Raw genomic sequence first — 22094 nt, forward strand, 5'->3', positions numbered from 1 at the left:
GGGGGATAGATTCGCGAGAAAAGATTTACCCCCTTTTGTTTCCCCTTTCTTGGCAAGCTACGTCAACGAAGGCTCTGCCATTTCTCTTTGGAATGTTGGCAGGAGAGCTGCCAAATCCGTTGATTAGAAAGGGGTGTTACAGGAACACCCCCATTTCTTGAAGCAACTACTAAGCTAAACCTTGAGCGTTGTAGCTTCCCCCCTTTTGCCACAATTTAGGCTGGCAATGCCTGGTAATCAAGGGAGTGTTAGGTTATCCGGCAAGCGTTGGCTTAGCCTGGCTCAGCAAGGAAGCGAGGGATTTGGTTCCCGAGCGAGCCTGCCTCGTATCCTGCGGTTTCCAGCTTTTTCTTCGGTTGACCGAGCTAGCCAAATCGGCTCGCCTCCGTCGGCAAGGATTGCCTTGCCTAACGAGGTAAGCTGGCAAGCGATCCAAACGCTCCCTTATATTTTGCCTTTCAAGCAGCTATTACTAATGGGAAATCCCAAATGCTCCCCCACAAAAAGCAATAATAGGAGTAAAGACCAAATGCTGACATGCTTAGGATGATTTAGTCAAAAAACAGTAATGTGGATGGTGTATTTTTCATAGTTGTCATAGACACAAAGGAAAATTCCCCATGTGGTTGGGCTCAATGGAAATTTTCCTCTGGGGCTGCATAGTGGTCCATAGGAAAAGTTGTTATGTAAGCCCTGTAGAATAAATTCTTTAGGAGCATAATCCTCCAAAATTCATATTAAAGTTCTTGGAATCAAAGACATCCAAGTTATTGTTGAAGGACCAACGAACAGTTCAAACCCATACTTCAATAGTTCCTCGAGACGAAATTTTGTGGTAAGGAATCAAGTCACAAACGTCTTTTTTCTTTCGGTGCAACATGCTTTATCTGCACTTGTCCTTACCATGCATATCACCTCACTTTCCAAACTACAGCATAATTATGTCAACTAGAAAAATGGTTGGGGGTGATTTGCCTTTCAGCTTACCTAACAACACATATGAGTAATGTATAGTTGATTGGGTTGTTCTTACTGCTTACCTGCACGTTCACTAAACATAAGGCACTTATATGTCATGTCAAAGGATGATTTAGTATGCACAACTTGCCAACTAATACTTTTATATGCAGGAAAGTCAATATAAGGCTTTGAAAATCTGTGGTTCTCAAACTTGACTCCTCCTTAACCAGTAATCTGAAACTAGAGGAGTTTGTGGCGCACGATGCTGAAGTGAGGTCCTTGGCCATCGGCAAGAAGTCGAGCCGTGTGTTCATTACTGGTGGCAGTGACCGCAACGTCAACCTGTGGGCAATTGGCAAGCAGACTCCTCTCCTGGTTTGTGCCCTATGACATTATGAGCATGATACTACAGTTCTCTTTGGCTATTTGATAATTTGACTCATGTTGTGTTCTTCAATGGGCGTCTGTTGTTTGCACAGAGCTTGTCAGGCCACACAAGCTCGGTTGAGGCTGTAGAGTTTGATACAGCAGAGGTGCTTGTGCTTGCTGGCTCATCAAATGGCTCCATCAAGCTCTGGGACTTGGAAGAAGCTAAAGGTGTGGTTAGTGCTTATATAAAGCCCCCAGAAGAGGGTTATATCTACTGTCTTTCTTTTTCCTTTAAATTGTCTGTTCATTGTAACCAGCTTTTGAGCATGGAAATTGCATTATATGGTATCTTGTGTGTTCATCACAAAAATTATATATTTCAGAGTGGGTGAGTTTGAATTGCTGAGTGCCTTGACTTTATATGTAGTAATATAGACGCAAGAATCGTTGAAATCTTTGTCAAATGTCTTTGGTGATCATACGAAACATGAGTACACTATGAATTTCTCAGCTGAGCTAATGTTCTCAATAGCAGCTGAAAGCATAAGGTCTTTTGGGAGGGTGTTTTCATAACATTAGTGCTTGTCTTGGTAGACTGTAAACTATGCTTTTGCTGAAAGTAGATGTCTGGTTGTTGTTTTGAATTGAAATGCAGTTGTGCGGTCTCTCACTGGGCATAGGTCAAGTTGCACTGCTGTTGAATTCCATCCATTCGGCGAATTTTTTGCATCTGGTTCTTCAGATACAGATCTCAAGATCTGGGATATAAAGAAAAAAGGATGCCTTCATACATACAAGGGTCACAGAGGAGCAATTAAATCAATCCGATTTACACCTGATGGGCGATGGATCGTCACCGGTGGAGAAGATAACATTGTGAAGGTGTGGGATCTGACAGCTGGAAAGCTCTTACATGATTTCAAGTTCCACAGTGGACAAATCCGATGCATTGATTTTCATCCTCAAGAATTTTTGCTTGCAACAGGTACTGACTTTTCCTTCCAAATGTTAGAAGTGTTAAGATTTTTGAGAGAGCATATTTTGTTTTTGTAATGCAACATAAATCATCAAGAATTGTTTATTGTTTAGTATGATCTAAGAACAAGTTCTAATTGTCCGAGGAATCCCATTTTAATTGTGTAATATAGTTAGAAACATCTTTTTGGCTTGGAAAAATGTGTGTTGTTAGACTAACTATAACTACTGAAGTTTTACTGTTTTAGAAAGCTGAAGTATATTCTCAGTCTGTTTACTGTTATTTTCCAGGCTCAGCTGATCGAACTGTGAAGTTTTGGGATCTTGAGACTTTTGAATTGATAGGTTCTGCCGGACCCGAGGTACTTGCAAGTGATTTTCTTATACCATTTCATTTTTGTGCAAGTCAAACATTGTCAATTGTTAAACCATAAAGGCATAAGCTACGAATCCTCAATTACGTTGTATGCAATATGCATGGTATCCAAATACAGTAGTTGCTCACTGCGGCTGATATTTCTGCATCTATTTCTTTTTTTCTTTTCAAATTGGCACCATAGGAATTCCTTGAAACAAGTTTGAGGAAAATATATTGTATTCCATTTTAAGTACTTGAAAAGGTTGATGATGCCCCTTCTCACATTTCTCTGTGATTGATTGTTTGAGTTATTTTCAGTGATGCTTTTATATATATACTGAAGTTGCTTACTGCTCTTCTGCATTTGTTTTTGTTCCTGTATTAAAACGTGCATGGTGAGCGCACATTCACCTTCCTGTTATGATAGATTTATTTACTTTACAAGCATCTTTTATTCCAGGATACTGGTGTACGTTCTATGGTCTTTCACCCAGATGGAAAAACCCTTTTCTGCGGATTAGAGCAAAGCTTAAAGGTAGGTCTGATTTTCATGTGTTCTATTGATATTCCTTGCATGGCATTTGCTGACTACATGGACATCTTCAGGTATTCTCTTGGGAACCAGTAAGATGCCATGATGCTGTTGACATGCGATGGAACAATTTAGCTGACCTTAGTATTTACGAAGGAAAACTGTTGGGATGCTCGTACCATGAACGCCGTGTTGGTGTTTGGGTTGCTGATATATCAGTGAGTGTCATTCTTTGCATGTAATATGTACCTTTGTTTGTATGTCCTAACTTTTATCTTTTGACCCAGCTCATTGAACCCTATGCTCTTGGTGTTTTGCCGAAAGCAAATTTTTTTGCTGAGCTTGTGGATTCTGTGGATGATAATCCTGTGAAACCGAATGGTAGCACTACGAAGCCCATTCGTGCTGTAGCAACATCACATCCAAAAAACATGTACAAAGTCCAGGAGTCAGGAATTGGTATGGCTTTAAATTATCAATATATTTTTAAGTTTGCACTGAAATGACTAACTTTATCTAAGTATTCCACACTGAATAGTGACAATATGTCTTATTGATATCAGCTGAAAGCAGAGTTCGGGCCTTACATTTAACTCCAGGAAGTACAGACAAAATAAAGAAAGATAGGAGCAGCAGCATTCCTCGAAGACCTGATTCATCTGTCAAACCATCTACTCCAGTACGACGTATGAAGCCCGTCGATAGTCCTTCCACAAATTTAAAAACAGCAGAACGCAGTTTCGGACAGCGGGACATCCAATTATTATCTCGTACAGGGATGGCTATTAATTCTTCGATCACTAAAAAAGCTCCGCCTACAGAGTCGGTAGCTGTAAAAGATATTTACACTACATCACAGGCTGTTTCTGTGCCTGTTGTTGTTCCTAGAGACATTTTGGAGGACAAATCAGCAGGCAGTATTCATAGAGGAATTGGAGGCAGAACTGCAGTCCCAGATGATTTTTACAGTCCAGTGCACTTGAGAAAACGTTTACCTAGTGGCGGTACTAGTGATAGTGTCAGCTCAGTAAAATCCATGCTCGCTGAGCCTGATGTTTGCTCGGAGGGTTTGTCTGGGTTAAAGTTCTCCTTTGGACTAACTCCAAATGACAAGAAAGAAGAATCTGACAGTACTGATAAAGGAGAAATTAGACAAATAGCAGAAAAGATGGACAGAATAGTATCATTTGATCATCCGGTGCAGTCAAATGATGACAAGGGTATTGCTCTTTCTTTGTTCTTAAGCATTCAAGCGCTGCGCTTTTGTTCATTTTGGGAATTTAACATTATAGCTCTTTTTACAGCAGCATATGAATCACCGTGTTCGACGACAGGAACAGCCAGGGTCAAATATGTTAGAGGAGGTGTGTGTGTGTGTGTGTGTTAACTGATGTTATCTAGAGCAATCTTGTATCCATGCTGAAGCTTGAGGTTACTTGGCGTAAATATAATTTTCTAATGATATTGTCAACTCCTTTTGCAGTTGCTGTGCCGTTAGGAAAAACTAAGTCTCTTGTTGAGAGATTTGAAAAGAGAGAGAGTTCTAGCATTGATTGTTCATCGCCAACTGGCTCTAGTGGTGATCATACAATGAAAGCTGATAGCCCTCCCACCAGTTCGGTATGCTTTCATGTTTTTACTGTAGTTAACTTTCAATATGATTTTATCCTTATGAATCATCAGTATAGTGATATTAAGAAATGCTTAATGTTTAAGAATCATCAGTATAATGGTATTAAGAAATGCTTAATGTTTAAGAACTCCTTACATAGTTACTGTATCAAATCCCTACTATAATCTTATTTGGTTCTCAATTAGTAACTCATTCATACTTTGTCTGTGCATGTTATGATAATGTAAAATCCAGAACCCCTACTAGTCATTTGGAGATACAAGTAATGATGAAATTTGTTCAGAAACCAGATATAAGATATATGGGGGCAGTCACTGACTTAATGTGTTCTGGAGTTACAATATGCTAGTATGTGGCTGGAAGGCTGCAGCTATAGTATTTTCAGAAACTTTGTACAGAATACAAGTCAAACAAATATGGCTATACTATTGTTATATTTTTATCATTTGATGTTCTCTAGTGTTTGTGATTCATTTTGCTGTTCAACTTATTTGGTTTGCGGTGATTGTAATTGACAGGCAGAAGCAAGTCGCACATATGAAAGGGACTTGCCAACAGTGGACGAGATGACGACTCCAATCGATTTGGTGCGGAACCATGATGAATTTATAAATGTTGTAAAATCTCGGTTGACAAAGCTAGAGGTGATTCTTCTGTTCTTTACTTGCGAACATCTGTTTCTTACTAGCCCAGGGAACTTACGCCCAACAAGTTGATGGGAAATCTTGCAAACCCTGTCAAGTTTATTTGTTGATGCAGCTTGTGGATGTCAACAGGTTTTCTGTTATTCTTCTATGAACTTTAGCTTGATTTACTTGGGGCTTGAGAAATGACCCATATGGAAGCAACAAATTTGAAACATAGGTTGACAATATCAGTGCAGGTTACTAGAAATCAAAATACATGCCATGCACCCTAAAAGAATTCACACCCATCTGGCGAAATCCATGTACTTGGAGATGTGGGAAATTGGCTTAACTTTCTGTAGTTTCTTCAGTACAAAGCTTAACATTAACATCTGCCTACGATTGAATGACATGTGATAAATGTAGGTTGTTATCCTTCCCGTCTTGTAGGCTGTGTATGGAATGAGTACATGTTCTTGTAAAGTGATGTTGATTAGTCACCTAAAAATTAACGCTAGCGTGTTCTTGTAAAGTGTTGCCAATATAATACTAGTACTAACCCTAATGTGTTCAGATGATGCGGCATGTCTTTAACCTAAATGGCATCAAAGGAGCAATTGCTGCGGTCGCAAAGTTGCCTGATATTGCTGTAAGTTTTTCCTCAGATGTATGATGGTTGTACATGATGCTCTTCACATTGTTTTTAGCTACTAATTGTTGAATTCGAACAGGTTCAAGCTGATGTTGTTAGTACTCTCAAGGGAAAACTTGGTCTTTTCAACCTAGATATTTTCTCAAGCCTTCTGCCTGTTCTTGCCGGGTTACTGAACAGCAAAACTGAAAGGTAGCACACCTGATAGTAACACAGATGCACATGTACCCATGCATGCCCAAGAAGATGCCAATGCTATATCTTGCAAATCTGTACTGTTGAAACAGAAGATCATCTTTATTTTTCAGACCCATATAATTATCCTGCAATATGTGAATGAATGCTTATATTGGCGTGGCATCCTACTGTAGGAAATGGTTAGTTTAGCAGTAATTATTGTGTCTTCTAATTACGTCTGCCTCAAATTTGCAGGCATGCTATTGTTGCTTTGGAGATGTTATTGGATCTTATAAAGATTTTTGGACCGGTTATTCATTCAACATTGTCAAGTAGTTCACCTGTTGGAGTAGATCTTCAAGCTGAACAGAGGTATGCTCAACTTCACTCGGGGAAGGGAGCTGAGTGTTGCTAAGAGTAAGAGGGATGCTGCAAAAACTTGTGTTGCTACAAGCCTACCAATGAACTCGGTGTGAGGTGGCAAGTTGGCCCCGAACATATGCTTTGCTGAAACTGTTGCCCTAAATGAATGAACTGCAGCCATCAGTAGCATATTACCCTAGCTGGGGCCTTTATATTCTTTAGAGATATATATATAACCAGGGCAGTAACCAATTTGTGTGATGCCATGTGCAGGTTGCAGCGTTGCACCCGGTGTTTTAACCATTTGCAAAAGATTGTGCAAGCTCTACACCCGTTGATGATGTAATCCCTCTCCCTCCCTTCACCAGACACCACTAGTTGTTTTCATGCGTGCTCTTCGGCTTCTTTTGTGTACCACTGCAACCAGCGAACGTTGCGCTACGATGAGCAACAAGCGTATCTGACGGTCTGCAATTTTGCTTCTTCTCTTGTTCTTGTTGGCGCAGGCGGAGCGGCCAGTCGGCGCAGCTTGCTCAAGAGCTGAACATGTCTTTGCAAGACCTGGTGGTCTTCTGAAACTAGCCGGAAGCTCAAGTTCACACCGTCAGAGTAGATACCATTCTTTTTGTTACAGAAAATGGAAGTGCCATATGGTGGCAGGGCGGGGTAGCCTGTTGTGGTGGTGGTGTAATTGTTTGTTGTTCCCTGTTGTACATGTGAGCGAGTGAGCGAGAGAGCTTGGCTGTTCATCAGTCTGTAATTAGCCCCCATTTTACTGCATGGACAGCCCCGGACGGACGACCGAGGGAGTGGAGATGAATGAATGGATGGAAAAAACGCCTGTTAGTTTACTCCTGTGTTCGGTCCGGTCTTCGCTTTCTGTGGTGCTGGTTCGCTCCACCATTAGCCGTGTGGTAGAAGTTTTGAAGACAACCATCTCTCCTCCAGAGGTTGGTACGGTACGGCCGTTTGACCGTTCCTTTGTTTAGCATGAGATCACCAGCTGGTTGCCTAGGACTGCTCGTTTGAATATCGTCCTAAAAATGTGAACTCATACTTGGCTGCTAAGGAAACAATATTGTGAAGTCTACCACCAGCTGCCCGCTGTTTTTCCCCCCTCCTTCCTAAAACTCAGCTCTAAGAAAGTGGGATTCTGTGTAATAAGTTGTTGAATATCAACAACTCTGTAAAAAATAATCAGAGAAGTTTAATGTGCTGTGTAAAAAATAATCACAGAAATTTAATGTGCTGTGTAAAAAATAATCACATAAATCTAAACATTTCTTGGCGTTTCCAGGTTAGGCTGCATTGCAATGTTGGGTTAGGCTAGGCCCCATCTAATGCTCCCTTTTGTCCCTGAATGCCATGTCAGAACAAATCAGTCTTCCACTTCCTTCCAGTCCCGCTTGCCCCACCGGGCCCCACCTGTCGGCCACTGAACCCGTACGCGCTAACCCATCGGCAGTCAGGTTTGCACGGCGGCAGGAGGGCCGGAGTATAAAATAACCCCCCTCAACAAATCCACATTCCAAACCCACCGCGTCACGTAAATAACCCCCCCGTCTGTCGAAAAAGCCGAAGTCCAAAGCAGTTGGTCGCTCGCTCCCTCGCCCGCCACCGCCGCGTTGGACTTTTCCCTCGCCGGAGAAACCGCCGCGACCACAGCCGCAACCGCCGCCACCGCCTCCGGAGGAGGAGGAGGAGGAGGAGTAGTACTACCAGGGAGGGAGGAGGCCATGGCGGGGAGGTACGACCGCAACCCCTTCGACGAGGATGACGTCAACCCCTTCGCGGTGAGTCCCCTACTCCGTTTCTACTTTCTAGCCGCCTCGCCGTGGTACCCCGCGCCGGGCCTCCGCCCGCGCCGCAGTCCGCCTTGTCTTCGGCTCCCTGGGTCGCGTCGGTGTCGAATTTGGTCCGGATCGCCGGTGGAGTTGCTTGTTGCGGGTTTTCGCCTATAACCCCGCGTTTCGCCGGTCTGGGTGCTCCGGTGGATCTGGTCGAATCACTGCCTTCAGGGCTAGAGAGGGATTCGATGGATGGATGCGTTTATACGCGTGTCCTGTTGTGCTGGCCGATCGCGAGCGGGAGGGGCGGCGGCTGCCGGTTTCTTCCGTGTTTGTTTTGGGGTTTTTCAGGGTAGAAATGATTCTTAGACACGAAATTGGTACTTGAACTGGGATGAATTTTGTCTAATTACAACGATGCGGTTCACTAGATGTGCAGAGCTTTGGAATTGGGCGATTTGCTCTTCCAAATTATATGCCGCATACGACAAAATGGAAAAATACCTCGTACCATTTTGCTGGCTGAATATTGTTTTAGTACTGGCGTTCAGTGTGACCAGTGCTAGTCGCAGTTTGGCGGGTGTCTATGGATCTGCTGCCGCTGAATGTGTTCCATTTAATACAAGGATCGTTATCTATACCAGCAGTTCGGATTGCTGTGCCAACTTTCACTGACAAGGATATCTGATTGTTCATAAGCTTCTAATAAACTGGTAGTTTTTCTCTTTTAACTATTGTTTGGCTGATTTTCCGAATGTATGATGTTCTGCAGGGAGGAGGTGTACCCCCTGCTTCTAATTCTCGGATGCCACCCCTTCCTCACGAACCTGCTGGATTCTATAATGATCGCGCTACCGTGGACATACCTCTTGGTTCATCGAAGGTGCCTGTGCTTCAATTGAGCTTGTCAATTCTTTACTATTTATTTTGAAATTGATTACGGAATTCTTTCACAGCGTGTCCTTGATTGCTTATGCCGTGTGTATATTATTTTCAAATGTAGGACTTAAAGCAAAAGGAGAAAGAACTGCAGTCGAAGGAGGCTGAGCTTAACAAACGGGAAAGAGTAAGTGTCTTTTGCTTGAAACTTGAAATTCCAGCTTTACACTCACATCACATGTTATCCTGTATGTCATTGGTATTGCTTTGTTCAAACCATTGTTTTGTGAATTCAGAAGTTGTTTCGTACTTTTGTAATTCATTCAGTGATCAAAATCCCCTATGCTAAAGTAAAACCTTAAGTTCTCCTGGATGAAACTTTGTGAAGCTTCCCAGATACTGACAAATCGTTGTGCTTAGATACGTAGACGGATATAGCCAACAAAGTTTATATGGCCTTGTCCAGAGTTGTTGAAGTAGTAACCATGATGCAGCATGAAAACTGGTGTGCTGTGATTGACATGGACTTACCTAAGGCTCCCTTATAGTCATTACTGCTCTAACTATTTATCAGATCATTGACAGTGCTTGCCTCATGCCATTGTGAGATAAAACCATGGGATCTCCATGCCGACGCTTATAGCCCTATGAGGTGAAGGGTGGTTGTGCTTGTGGAAACTGCCTATTGTATGAAAAGGTTTCATATAGCCATCATCTCTTCATTAACCCAGACAATCAGATGATAGAATTCTTATGAATGTACAATATGCTGAATCAAGAGTTAGCAGTGGTTCTACGTAATCAGTAAAACCTTTCTCGACAACGTTTCACACGATTGAAACAGCCCAGATGTGCTCATGAGCATTCACTTGTAATTCTTTCTTTAACTGCACTATCTGATATTTATATCTTCCTGAAACCAGGAACTTAAAAGAAGGGAAGAAGCTGCAGCTAGAGGTATATAGTTCTTCCTATAGCTGATGCAGTTATTCTTTTGTATATTTCTAGCCATGATATTGATGGGAAGAGGTAGTAGGTAAGATATTGGCCCAAGTTGATTAATGAGGATATTTATCTGGAAACTTGTTCGGGTCAACTTCAGTTAAGACCTTGAATGATTCAGTGAAAGGCTATTCCAGCTAATTTTATCATTATGTTCTTGTTGTTACAGTTCCATATTTCACTACCCTGCCTCTCAGTGTCATACTATCTTCCTTTTCATTTGCAGCTGGTATTGTCATTGAAACGAAAAACTGGCCACCATTTATGCCCATCATTCATCATGACATTTCAAATGAGATACCAATCCACCTACAAAGGATGCAGTACCTTGCATTTTGTTCATTGTTGGGTAAGTGTTAGTTCTTCTTTCACCTCTCCTCAAAATATCTTCTAAACCATCATTTTGTAGATCTTTACTTCTATTCAAATATTGCAAACACTATTTTTACTGGGGAACTCACATTCACATTCACACTGTCCAACTAATGCACTTACTTCACCTGGATCAATGTGATTGCCATATCATCTCCTAGGGTGTGAATCTGCCATTGTCTTCTGAGAAGTGGCATGAGAAAACAAGATTAGTATTTCAAAACTTCGACAAACTTCCCTTATGTTGACAATCTGTACTTTGTAACTATGAATTATTACGAAAATATAATTCTTCTAATCTAAATATTATTACTAAAGCATAAGAATTTGGTGATTTCTCTTCTTTTGGATTGGGCTTAAACTTCCAATGGTCATGAAAAAATGTCCAAAAATGCTAGTAATCAAATAATGGTGGGCCCAGATGGGCAGCAGATATTAGAATTAGGAGATTCGAGTCTAAGATTGTCATGCATTGGCACAGACTGCTGATTTCTGCAAATTTTGATGCCATGCAGGATTGACGTTATGCCTCTTTTGGAACATCATTGCAACTACCGCAGCATGGATTAAAGGGGCAGGTATGGCTTAGTAGTACCTTACTGTCTACATCTTGTGGATCAACTGCTATCTGCCCTGGCACCTGAAACAAGTCTGGCGGTTCCTTTCGATAGGTGTTGTCATCTGGTTGCTAGCAATTATCTACTTCATCTCTGGTGTCCCTGGGGCCTATGTGCTATGGTATCGGCCGCTTTATAATGCAATGAGGTTTGTGTACATGCATATGCTTTTGTTATTGTTACAAGTCGCTTCTTTGTATATCTTTACACCTTATGCTACTGAATTCATGTTACAGGACTGAAAGCGCTCTGAAGTTTGGATGGTTTTTTCTGCTGTACTTGGTAACAACCTTGCCATCTAGTATTACTCTTCTAGACTAAATGGTTTCCACATCTGTGATGCATTTGTTGATATTTGATTCTTTTTTTTGCGACGAGTTAATATTCCATTCATTGCTAATTATCTTTGCCCCTTCAAGATCCATATAATATTCTGCATCTGGTCAGCTGTGTCTCCCCCATTTCCTTTCAAAGGAAAATCTATCGCGTAAGTGTTACATCACTTATGTATAATTGAAATTACTTCTGTTTGTGCCATGCGTAAATATGGTAGTTATTCACTTATTCTGGCTAAGCTGCAAAGTTTGGGCACACTGAATGCATCGTAAAAGAATTTTGTGTGTTGTTATTCTTCAGTATCTTTACCATACACAAGTATTTACTGATAAAAGGCACCACCACCAAAGCCGTTGTGGCTCCTTTGTTACATATGCTGGATGTGCTGACTAAGGGGTACACACCCTACTACTTACTAAACTGAGAGAAATTACTTAGTGGGTGGGATCAGTCTCTACAAAGATTTCGATTGACAGTCGGTACACGACCGAATTGATGCAGGTAATACTACCCGAAAGAATAGCAACACCACCTACTGAGTACATTGTCACGTATAGCACTTCCAGCACTGATTAGGTGGTGTTGCTATTTTTTAGGGTAGCATTGCCTGGATCAATTCGGTTGCTGCTCTAAACTGTTCATGTTAAGAATACTTAGCTTTCAGACTATCCGCTCTCTTTTCAAATCATAGATAGGTGGGTATCATCTCTCCTCTTATCTACAACTCATTCACATTATCTAACTTTGCCTGTCGTATTGTTTCTGGTGTTACAGTGGGTTTTTGCCGGCAATTGACGTCATAGGCAGCAACGCTATTGTGGGGGTAAGTATTTCTGTCTATCTCGAGTTAATTTGGCATGACTGCTTTTCTGGGTGTTTGATGAAGCATTTTCCACACCCGCGTCTCCTCTGTAGATTTTTTCTTTTTGAGCTAGTCTCCCCTGTAGATGACTAGTCATTTACGTTGTCTCTACATTTTCTCCTGGCAGATATTTTACTTTGTTGGATTCGGACTGTTCTGCCTTGAAGCACTGCTCAGCATTGTGGTCATCCAGGTGCGTTTATGCATAACCTTTTGCCGTGCCTTCTGTTTCCTTCCCCGAGAGAGATTATCATTCTGAACTTGGTCGCTCTGAATGCAGCAAGTATACATGTACTTCCGTGGAAGTGGAAAGGCTGCTCAGATGAGGCAAGAGGCAGCACGTGGTGCTATGAGATCTGCCTTCTGATAGAGCGGTCTCGCTGATGAATGGATGAGAATAGGATGTGCCAGTCGGTGATGGCGTCTTGTCTTTGTACATCCCTATACATATCTGTGGGTGGCTGAGAGAGAATACCTGTAGCTATAGATCTTCTTGCATTCTTGTAATATATAGGAGTGCTTCATTCCTTTTCTAGGCCCCAGATCCATGTGCTTTATATGTAGCTTAATCTTTTGGGAGATACAACTTCCACCATCACTATTCTGACGAGCTTGATTGCAATGTCACTATATTATGGTTAATGTATGTGAAGTGCTAAAACTAGTTTATTTCGCCCCATGCAGAGCTGAAGTTTGTTATTGCATTACATCACACTATATATCTAGTCTGTTAAATATAGCCATTACTACCTTTAAACAAATGAAAATGGGAGCCGAATCTATAACTCTGACGTGAGCTGAGATTTCATACCCTACTTTTCGGGGCGCCTCTCTCTACTTGCCGCTCATGGCAGGCTGCGCCTGCTGCACCTTGGCTCCGAAGCCGCACTTCCTGGTGAGGATGCTCCACGACCTCCTGGGCTTCCCGAGCCGCCGGATCTCCTGCTTCATGCTCACGCACTCCTTCTCCAGCTCCGACACCCGCGCCTTCACGTTGCTCATGGTCTCGCTTCCCTTCCCCTCGGGCGTCACCATCACCACCTCCTCGTCCTGCCCGGCCGCGCCGCTGTCCACGACGGCACTGCCCTTGGGGACGATGGCGCCGGCGTTGCCGGGGTGGTGCAGGTGCGCGCCGTCGGTGGCCGTGGCGGCGTTGTCCGACACGAAGAACCACCCGGCGATGGAGGTGCGGAGGCGGAGCTGCTCGAAGAAGAGCACCTGCACCACCACCCGCAGCGGCAGCCGCTCGTTCTGCGCCGCGTGCGTGCACGCCTCCAGCGACAGCTTCTGGCAGTTCATCAGCCGGCACAGCTGCTCCCGCTCCGACTCCGACAGCCAATGGTGCGACTGCACGCACGCGCCTCAAATGTTAAGTAAGAGAGAGAGAGACAGTGATGAAATGCCAACGGAGCAAACCGGGATGTGCCTGTGAGTTGTTGTGACCTTGAGGTATATGTCCATGGCGCGGTAGATGCCGTCGTCGACGGTCCGCGCGTAGTCGGGCACCACGGCGGCGAGCGCCTGGAACTTGGCCAGCTTCAGGTTGGTGTCCGGCGCTACCTCCGCGAGGTACCCGTCCATGAGCTTGGCCACCATGGCGATCGGAGCCACGGCGGGCGGCGTCGCGGCGTGGGGCAGCCCCAGCTGGCTCCCGTCCTCTGCCAGCGCCGGCGACGTGTACCCGGTCCCCAGCCCGTCCATGGACGACATGAAGTAGTCCAGTATCCTCTGCACGCAGTCGATGTCGTACAGCGTGTCCACGGTGTAGCCGAGGTTGGGCACCAGCAGGTCCTCGAGGCTGGCGTCCTCCAGCTGCGCGCCGATGCGCCGCTCCAGGTTCTCCCGGCACAGCGGGCTGGCGTGGAGGAGCATGGCCGTGCGGAGCAGCCCCAGCAGGAACTTGGTGGAGGTGACGCCCTTCTTGGTCGGCAGCAGCGCAATGATCTCCTCCAGGAAGTACCTCTGGTCGCCGTCGGACGTCCCGGAGAGGCTGGCGGTGGCGGAGCGCGGGGTGGCGCTACGGCTGCCGGTGATCCCGCCGTAGTCGCCGCCGAAGCTGGCGTTGCTGAAGCTGGCGCTGCGGTTCAGGCCCGGGAGGAGCCGCCCCGCGTAGAACATGATGGCGCCAGCGATGCTCTCGGCGCGCATGCTCTTGGCCTCCATGGCCTGGATCAGCCGCTTGAACATGGGCAGGCTCAGGAGCGACACGTCCTCGTACCACCAGTCCATGGCCGAGGCCGCGGCCGCTGCCGCCGCGCCGCGCGGCGTGTCGCCCGAGCCGATGCCGTTCCAGAGCGCGTCCCTGTCGAGGCTGGCGCCCTTGGCGCCGTGGGTGGACCAGGCGGCGGCGTCGGAGGCGCAGGCCTTGGAGGCGAGCGCGGTGATGCAGCGGGGGACGATTTGGAGGTCCTCGGCGGCCGGGAGCACGCCCTCGCAGGTCTCCAGCGCCCTGACGGAGTCCTTCCAGTTGGCGAGCACGTCGGCGAGGAACGACTCGGCCTGCGCGATCAGGTTGCCCTCCGCGTAGTCGTCCGTCATGCCCAGGTACTCGGCGGCGCACCGGAGGCACACCACGTTGAGCGCGTTGAGCTCGATCTTGACGTCGTAGCAGAAGCGCGCCGCCAGCTCGAAGGCCTTGGCGCCGCCCGGGATGTCGTCCAGCTGCAGCGTGCACATGCCGCCGCCGTCCGACGGCGGCTGGTACTCGCTGATCAGACGCTGCAGCACGCCGCTCCGGCTCAACAGCGGGAACTGCATGCTCATAATGACGATCGATGCACCGTTAGTTAGTCACATTAACGCGCGCAATCGATCGGTTTGTGCAGTTCAGTTGGTGAATGCGAAATGTGACGGCGACACACTCGATCGTGCTAACCTTGTGGAGATAAAAGGACATGTCTCCTACTTCCACGACGACATCGCTCTCGAGCTCGGTCATGCATCTCCTGGGCAAAAGTCAAGATGGATGGATCACGTAAACATCTGGAATTCTCATCAAATTTGCATCCGCGTACGTGCTCGTGATCTTGAAACTGCGACTGATAAGTAAGTACTCCCTCTGAGTTTACGGAGGGAGTAGTATATGTGGATCGGATCTTAGATCGACGTGAACGATACTGAATGGGATAAACCTATGTGATGTGTTTTGTGGCGCGCGATAATTTCTTCAGCGCATGCATAAGATTGGACTTGATTCGCCAATGGAACTTACCTTACAATGGGCATTACATTTTCTGCACAATCGATATCCGCCATGCTTACCAACTAAATTTGTTATCCCTCGCATATGCAAATTGCAAAAAAAAAAAAAAAGAAGAAGTTTGATTTGCCATGGGCAAATTCCGAACGTTCAGGACTCATTGGCGTCTGAATACGCGTGATGATATGAACCCACGATAAAAAATGGAACCAGTTGTGCCTAGAGAAAGATTCACATGTACCAAACCATGTTCGATCAAACATTGAGAGTAATCCTGCATCTCCAAGTGCAGCGCGCGGCTTAGAAAAATCAACCGAGGGAGAGGAGTAATCAACTAATAGGAGTATATGAAATGAGGAAGGGGGGTAACCATGTGAGGCCTTCGAGGACGAAGATATCTGGCTTGGAACCCAGCTTCATGGTCACCATCTTCTTCTCCCAGAATTATTCCACCTAGGCCAGTGGATCTAGGCCTTCTTCTCCCGGACCGAGCCAGGCGCCACCCCGGGGTAGGGTCTCTGTCTAGTGGATCTGGAGGGTACTCTTTTGAGGAAACGGAAGCCGAGGGAAGGGAGCGAGCAAGGATTTATTGTCAGGAAGAGATGGCGGTTGCGCATGCGGGAGGGAGGGAGGGAGGGAGTACGTAGCTGAGGTGGCGCACGCTGCAGGCAGATGCGCGATAGGACGAGCGACATGCATGCACGGACAGTTCAAAGCTTGGCCCTGGTCCAAAGGGGAGAGGTATGACTTCGCAGCTTGCATGTTCCATTTTTTATCTTTTGTTAATCTTCCTATAAGTCATGGGGCCTACCTGTCAGTCGATTGTGCATCGCGTTCTTGGTCCATCCAGTGGCGAATCTAGGAAGAAAATAAAGCGTTGGCTTAAAATTGATTTGTTTTTACAGAAAAACAATCAATTTATTTATCTTCAAACATGGTAATACAACGAACAACAGAAATAATAAAAATTATATTCAAATTCATAAACCACCTAGCGACGACCAGAAGCAATGAAGCGAACCGAAGATGCCCCACCATCATCGCCCCTCCTTCACCGGAGCGGGCAAAACTTGTTCTAGTAGACAGTCGGGAAGTCGTCGTGCTAAGACTCCATAGGACCACCAGAACAGCAACTGCCGCCGATGAAGAGTAGTGTAGATCGGAAGGATCCAACATGAAGACACACGAAGGAGGCGAACGACGAACTGATTCGAGCAAATCCATCAAAAACAGATCCGTCGGAGATACACCTCCACACGCCCGCCGATAATGCTAGATGCACCACCGAATGGGGGCTAGGCGGGAAGAACGCCTAAACAGGACAAAAATCCTACAAAACTCAAAAACACATCTAGAAACGAAGCCCTCTCACCAAGGGCCGGAATCCACCGCACCCCATGGCTCTAAGGCCACTGATGAGGGGCCCGGCTCTCCTGCGGTGTTCCCAGCAGGAATTATTGTGCAGGTCCAATGAATGTCTGCCACGTGTCCTTGTGGGCCAACAGCTTCAATCAATTTGAATTTACTTTGTTTCCCTTCTTCTTACCCCTTCAGTCCTTCGTCAAGCTGGCTACGCGCGCGGCAGCGGACGGGCCTTTGCTCGCCCGCCAGCGATGTTGCCAGGTCGTCCAACTGCTCGTTTTTTCTTTTCCTCGCCACTACAAGAAGAGCCCTTCGCCGCCGGCGTCTCCTAGCTCGTGCGTGGTCACTGTTATCAGTTATCACTTCGTGCCGCCCGCGGCCCGCGGTCCTTTCTCCCACCGCGCATCACCGTCGTCGTGTTAGAGTTATATTTATGTTGGCTTTTGGCCTTTTGCATTCTGGCATTTGGCCTCCCCTGTACATGTATATATGATGGCGTTTTGCCTCCTGATAATGATAAGTTGCTATTCCTAACATGGTATTAGAGCTTAGGTTCTTTTTTCTCGCACGCGCAACTCGTGCTACCATCTAATCCCACGCCGCGCCGCTGTTTTTTCGGCCAGCGCTGCTGCCTTCTCCCCGTTGTTCAGGCTGCTTTTAGTCCGCTGCCGATCGGGACTTGGCTGGCGCTCGATCTGCAAGGCTTGATCCACTCCGTCTCCAACTATTGCATATCCAAAGGACTAGGCTCCTCACGATCGGGCCGCTCTGGCTGATTCGGATCGAAACAACTGCTCCAGCAGCCGGCTTGCTCCACTTCGTCTCTGATCTCGCCGCCCGCTCTTCCGTTTGGTGTGCCGCCACCGCGGCCCGCCCGTCTGGTGCGCCGTCGCCGCCACCCGCCCTCCTGGTGCGGCGCCGCCGCCCGCCCGGCCTGGCCGACGCCGTCCATCCTTCTTCTTGCCCCGCGCGCGATCTGGTCGAGCGCCAGCCGCCATTGCCGCCTGCTGCTCTCCCGAGCCGGTTACCCATCTCACACTCGTGTGCGTTGACTGCAGGGTCATGAATCGATCCACCTGCCTGTGTGCGTGCTCCCTGCTTCCGTTCTGCTTTGGGCTGCTGGTGGGCTTCGTTCGGCTCCCTGGCTTGACGCCCTGAAGTTCTGTCGTTGTGAAAAAAAAGTAAAAAAAAAGAAAAAAAAAGAAAAAAAAGGAAAAAGAGAGGTACAATGCTTTCGTCGGGTACGCCTCCCCCTCGCTGCCCGGTGTTTATTGATGGTGTTCCTTATATTGATCCCATCTCGCACATGCGCTTTTCCTCGGTGCTTGGTGCTCGCCCGCTTGAGGTGGTGTTTGTCGCTCTACATCAGCACCTTTTGCGACATCCACTTGTGCTGCTGGCCGCTCTACATCGGCTCCTTCGGCAGCTGCACCGCCTCCTCTGGCCGCTTCTCTGCATGGTGATGGTCGTTCTTCATCGACTCTTTCCATGACTTCCGCACCTGGTGATTGTCGCCCCACGTCGACTCCTCCCGCGGCTTTCGTGCGCGGCGGTGATCGCTCTGTGTCGACTCCCCCAGTGGTTTCCACATGCGGCTCTGGGTCGACTCGCTACTCTCGGTCGACTTTACATGCGGCTTTCATGAGGGGTGGCGACTGCTCATCGTCGACAAGTGTTTCTACCTCAACCTCTGCCCTGTCGCTGTCTGCACGTGAGATTGCACAACTACGTTGCCTGCTTGATGCTTGGGATTCTTCACCAACAGTTTTTGCAGATTCTGTGACTGACTCTTCTGGCAATGAGAAACCACCTTCTACCCATTCAGGTACATCCCCATGGATTCTTGATACTGGAGCATCTTTTCATATGACGTATGATTCTTCCACTTTGACCTCTGTTCGACCTGTCGAGTCTCCTGTTCGCGTTCTTACGGCTGATGGCACTCCCCTCCCTGTAGCAAGTCGAGGCACTCTTAGCACTTCTTCATTTCATGTTCCCTCTGTAGCTCATGTTCCTCGACTTACCATGCAGCTCATATCTGGTGGTCAGATTGTAGATTCTAGTTGTAGGGTCATTCTCGACTTTGATTCGTGTTCTGTTCAGGATCGTCACACGGGCGCTCTGCTTGGTGCTGGCCCTCGACGCTCTGATGGTCTCTGGGAGCTTGACTGGCTTCGTCTTCCCTCCGCTGCCACCGCCGCTAGTCTCACGGCCCCTGTTACTGCATCTACCAGCTCTTTTCAACAGTGGCATCATCGTCTTGGCCATTTATGTGGTTCTCGTCTCTCCTCTTTGGTTCATCGCGGTGTTCTGGGGTCTGTCTTCGGTAATGCTTCGTTGGATTGTCTAGGTTGTAGGCTTGGCAAGCAGATTCAGCTACCTTATCCTCATAGTGAGTTAGTGTCCGAGCGCCCTTTTGATCTTGTTCACTCTGATGTTTGGGGTCCGGCTCCCTTCACTTCTAAAGGGGGTCATCGTTACTATATTATCTTTATAGATGATTTTTCTCGGTACACATGGATCTATTTCATGTCTTCCCGTAGTGAGGTCTTATCTATATACAAAAAATTTGCTGCCATGGTTCATACCCAGTTTTCTACTCCTATTCGCGTTTTCCGTGCAGATTCAGCTGGTGAGTATATCTCCCATGCTCTGCAAGGATTCCTTGCTGAGCAGGGTACTCTTGCTCAGTTCTCTTGTCCTGGTGCTCATGCTCAGAATGGTGTGGCTTAGCGCAAGCATCGTCACCTTCTTGAGACGGCATGTGCGATGATGATCGCTGCCTCTCTTCCGCCTCACTTCTGGGCTGAGGCTGTTACCACTTCCACCTATCTCATCAACATTCAGCCATCTCCTGCTCTACAGGGTGGTATTCCTCTTGAGCGTCTTTCTGGTCGTTCTCCTGATTATTCGGCGCTTCGCTTGTTTGGTTATGTTTGCTATGTTTTGCTTGCCCCTCGTGAACGCACCAAACTGACTGCTCAGTCTGTTGAGTGTGTCTTTCTCGGATACAGTGATGAGCATAAGGGCTATCGGTGTTGGGATCCTGCCAGTCGCCGGATGCGTATTTCCCGGGATGTCACCTTTGATGAGTCTCGTCCCTACTACCCTCGGCCATCCTCCTCGGCCTTTTCCACGGAGGACATCTCTTTTCTTACCTTTCCGGATACACCTCCCTTTGTTTCCAGTATTCCTACTCCTCATCCCACTATGCAGATTCGACACCGTCCTCTCCTATGGTTTCTTCTCCTCCCTCATCGCATGAATCACCACCTTCATCACCGATACCTTCCTCTTCTCCACCTTCATCACCGATACGTTCCCCGTCTCCACCTCCAGTGATTCCACCTCTCCCATCCTTTCCTTTCCATTATACTCGTCGTCAATGTGTTATGGATGAGTCTACTGATGTGCCCTCTACTTCTGATGTGTCGTCTTCCTCCTCTCAGCCGACTTATGGTCTTCGTTCTCGGCCTTGTCCACCTCCTGATCGATATTCTCCTTCTCGCTATGGTCTTTCGACCGTTGTAGAGCCGGCTTCTTATCGAGATGCTATTGTTCATCCTGAATGGCAGTTTGCCATGGCAGAGGAGATTGCTGCTCTTGAACGCACCGGCACATGGGATCTAGTTTCTCTTCCTCCTCGTGTTCGCCCCATCACTTGTAAGTGGGTCTATAAGATTAAGACTCGCTCTGATGGTTCTCTTGAGCGTTATAAAGCTCGTCTTGTGGCTCGTGGCTTTCAGCAGGAGCATGGTCGTGATTACGATGAGACCTTTGCTCCTGTGGCCCATATGACCACTGTTCGCACACTTCTCGCCGTGGCCTCTGTTCGCCACTGGTCCGTGTCTCAGCTCGACGTTAAGAATGCTTTTCTTAATGGTGAGTTGCGTGAGGAAGTTTATATGCAGCCACCACCTGGGTATTCAGTTCCTGATGGCATGGTCTGTCGTCTTCATCGCTCTCTCTATGGCCTTAAGCAAGCCCCGCGTGCCTGGTTTGAGCGTTTTGCCTCGGTTGTCACTGCAGCTGGTTTTTCACCCAGTGTCCATGATCCAGCACTGTTTGTTCACCTTTCTGCTCGTGGTCGCACTCTTCTTCTTCTATATGTTGATGACATGATCATCACCGGCGATGATCTTGAGTACATTGCTTTTGTCAAGGCCCGTCTCAGTGAGCAGTTTTCTATGTCTGATCTTGGTCCACTTCGTTACTTTCTTGGGATTGAGATTTCCTCCACCTCTGATGGCCTTTTTATTTCCCAAGAAAAGTATATCCAGGATCTTCTTGCTCGTGCGGCTCTTAGTGATGAGCGCACTGTTGAGACTCCTATGGAGCTTAATGTTCACCTTCGTGCTACTGATGGTGAGCCCTTGTCCGATCCGACTCGTTATCATCATCTTGTTGGGAGTCTTGTCTATCTCGCTGTCACTCGTCCGGATATCTCCTATCCTGTCCATATCATGAGTCAGTTTGTTTCTTCTCCCACTTCGGTTCACTATAGTCACCTTCTTCGTGTTCTACGATATCTTCGTGGCACGATCTCTCACCGTCTCTTCTTTCCTCGTTCCAGCTCGTTACAACTCCATGCCTATTCAGATGCTACCTGGGCTAGTGATCCTTCGGATCGCCGTTCACTTTCTGCTTACTGTGTCTTTCTTGGTGGTTCTCTCATTGCCTGGACGACGAAGAAACAGACTGCAGTTTCCCGTTCGAGTGCAGAGGCTGAGTTGCGAGCTATGGCTCTTCTCACAGCAGAGGTGACTTGGTTACGCTGGTTACTCGAGGATTTTGGTGTTACTGTTACTGCACCTACTACACTCTTGTCAGACAGTACATGTGCTATCAGTATTGCGCGGGACCCAGTGAAGCATGAGCTTACCAAGCATATTGGTGTTGATGCTTTCTTTGTGCGCGCTGGTGTGCAGGACCATGTTATCGCTCTTCAGTATGTGCCTTCCGAGTTACAGCTGGCGGACTTCTTCACGAAGGCCCAGACTAGAGCGCAACATGGATTTTATCTCTCCAAACTC

General features: G+C 46.8%; 3 protein-coding genes across 5 annotated transcripts in view; 2 read left to right on the top strand and 1 right to left on the bottom strand.

Moving 5' to 3' along the window:
- Positions 1-7496, top strand: part of LOC119269209 (katanin p80 WD40 repeat-containing subunit B1 homolog KTN80.1-like) — an 8347-nt gene extending 851 nt beyond the window's left edge. Inside the window, exons 2-17 of one of the 3 annotated variants that reach the window (XM_037551001.1) lie at positions 1205-1335; positions 1440-1557; positions 1985-2314; positions 2596-2666; positions 3123-3197; positions 3269-3412; positions 3482-3653; positions 3758-4414; positions 4502-4558; positions 4678-4814; positions 5346-5471; positions 6028-6102; positions 6185-6297; positions 6538-6654; positions 6919-6987; positions 7152-7496. In XM_037551001.1, coding sequence (XP_037406898.1) covers positions 1205-1335; positions 1440-1557; positions 1985-2314; positions 2596-2666; positions 3123-3197; positions 3269-3412; positions 3482-3653; positions 3758-4414; positions 4502-4558; positions 4678-4814; positions 5346-5471; positions 6028-6102; positions 6185-6297; positions 6538-6654; positions 6919-6987; positions 7152-7221 — 2462 coding nt within the window. In that variant the 3' untranslated portion in view covers positions 7222-7496. Of the gene's footprint in view, positions 1-1204; positions 1336-1439; positions 1558-1984; positions 2315-2595; positions 2667-3122; positions 3198-3268; positions 3413-3481; positions 3654-3757; positions 4559-4677; positions 4815-5345; positions 5472-6027; positions 6103-6184; positions 6298-6537; positions 6655-6918; positions 6988-7151 lie in introns of all 3 variants that reach the window. The other 2 variants (XM_037551000.1, XM_037550999.1) reach the window with 2 other exon arrangements.
- A 686-nt stretch (positions 7497-8182) lies between these two features.
- On the top strand, positions 8183-13164 carry LOC119269211 (secretory carrier-associated membrane protein 2). The gene is made up of 12 exons (XM_037551004.1): positions 8183-8438; positions 9205-9315; positions 9436-9498; positions 10235-10268; positions 10540-10662; positions 11201-11263; positions 11357-11450; positions 11539-11584; positions 11722-11789; positions 12413-12461; positions 12628-12693; positions 12781-13164. Exons 1-12 carry the CDS (start codon positions 8382-8384, stop codon positions 12865-12867), a joined length of 861 nt encoding a protein of 286 aa, XP_037406901.1. The 5' UTR covers positions 8183-8381; the 3' UTR covers positions 12868-13164.
- LOC119269210 (BTB/POZ domain-containing protein At5g03250-like) lies at positions 13149-16252 on the bottom strand. The gene is made up of 4 exons (XM_037551002.1): positions 16070-16252; positions 15376-15445; positions 13944-15251; positions 13149-13847 (listed from the first exon to the last, which is right to left on the bottom strand). Exons 1-4 carry the CDS (start codon positions 16126-16128, stop codon positions 13335-13337), a joined length of 1950 nt encoding a protein of 649 aa, XP_037406899.1. The 5' UTR covers positions 16129-16252; the 3' UTR covers positions 13149-13334.
- Between the last annotated feature and the right edge of the window lie 5842 nt (positions 16253-22094).

The sequence above is a fragment of the Triticum dicoccoides genome, chromosome 3A, assembly GCF_002162155.2.
Source record: "Triticum dicoccoides isolate Atlit2015 ecotype Zavitan chromosome 3A, WEW_v2.0, whole genome shotgun sequence".
Taxonomy (NCBI): Eukaryota; Viridiplantae; Streptophyta; class Magnoliopsida; order Poales; family Poaceae; genus Triticum; species Triticum dicoccoides.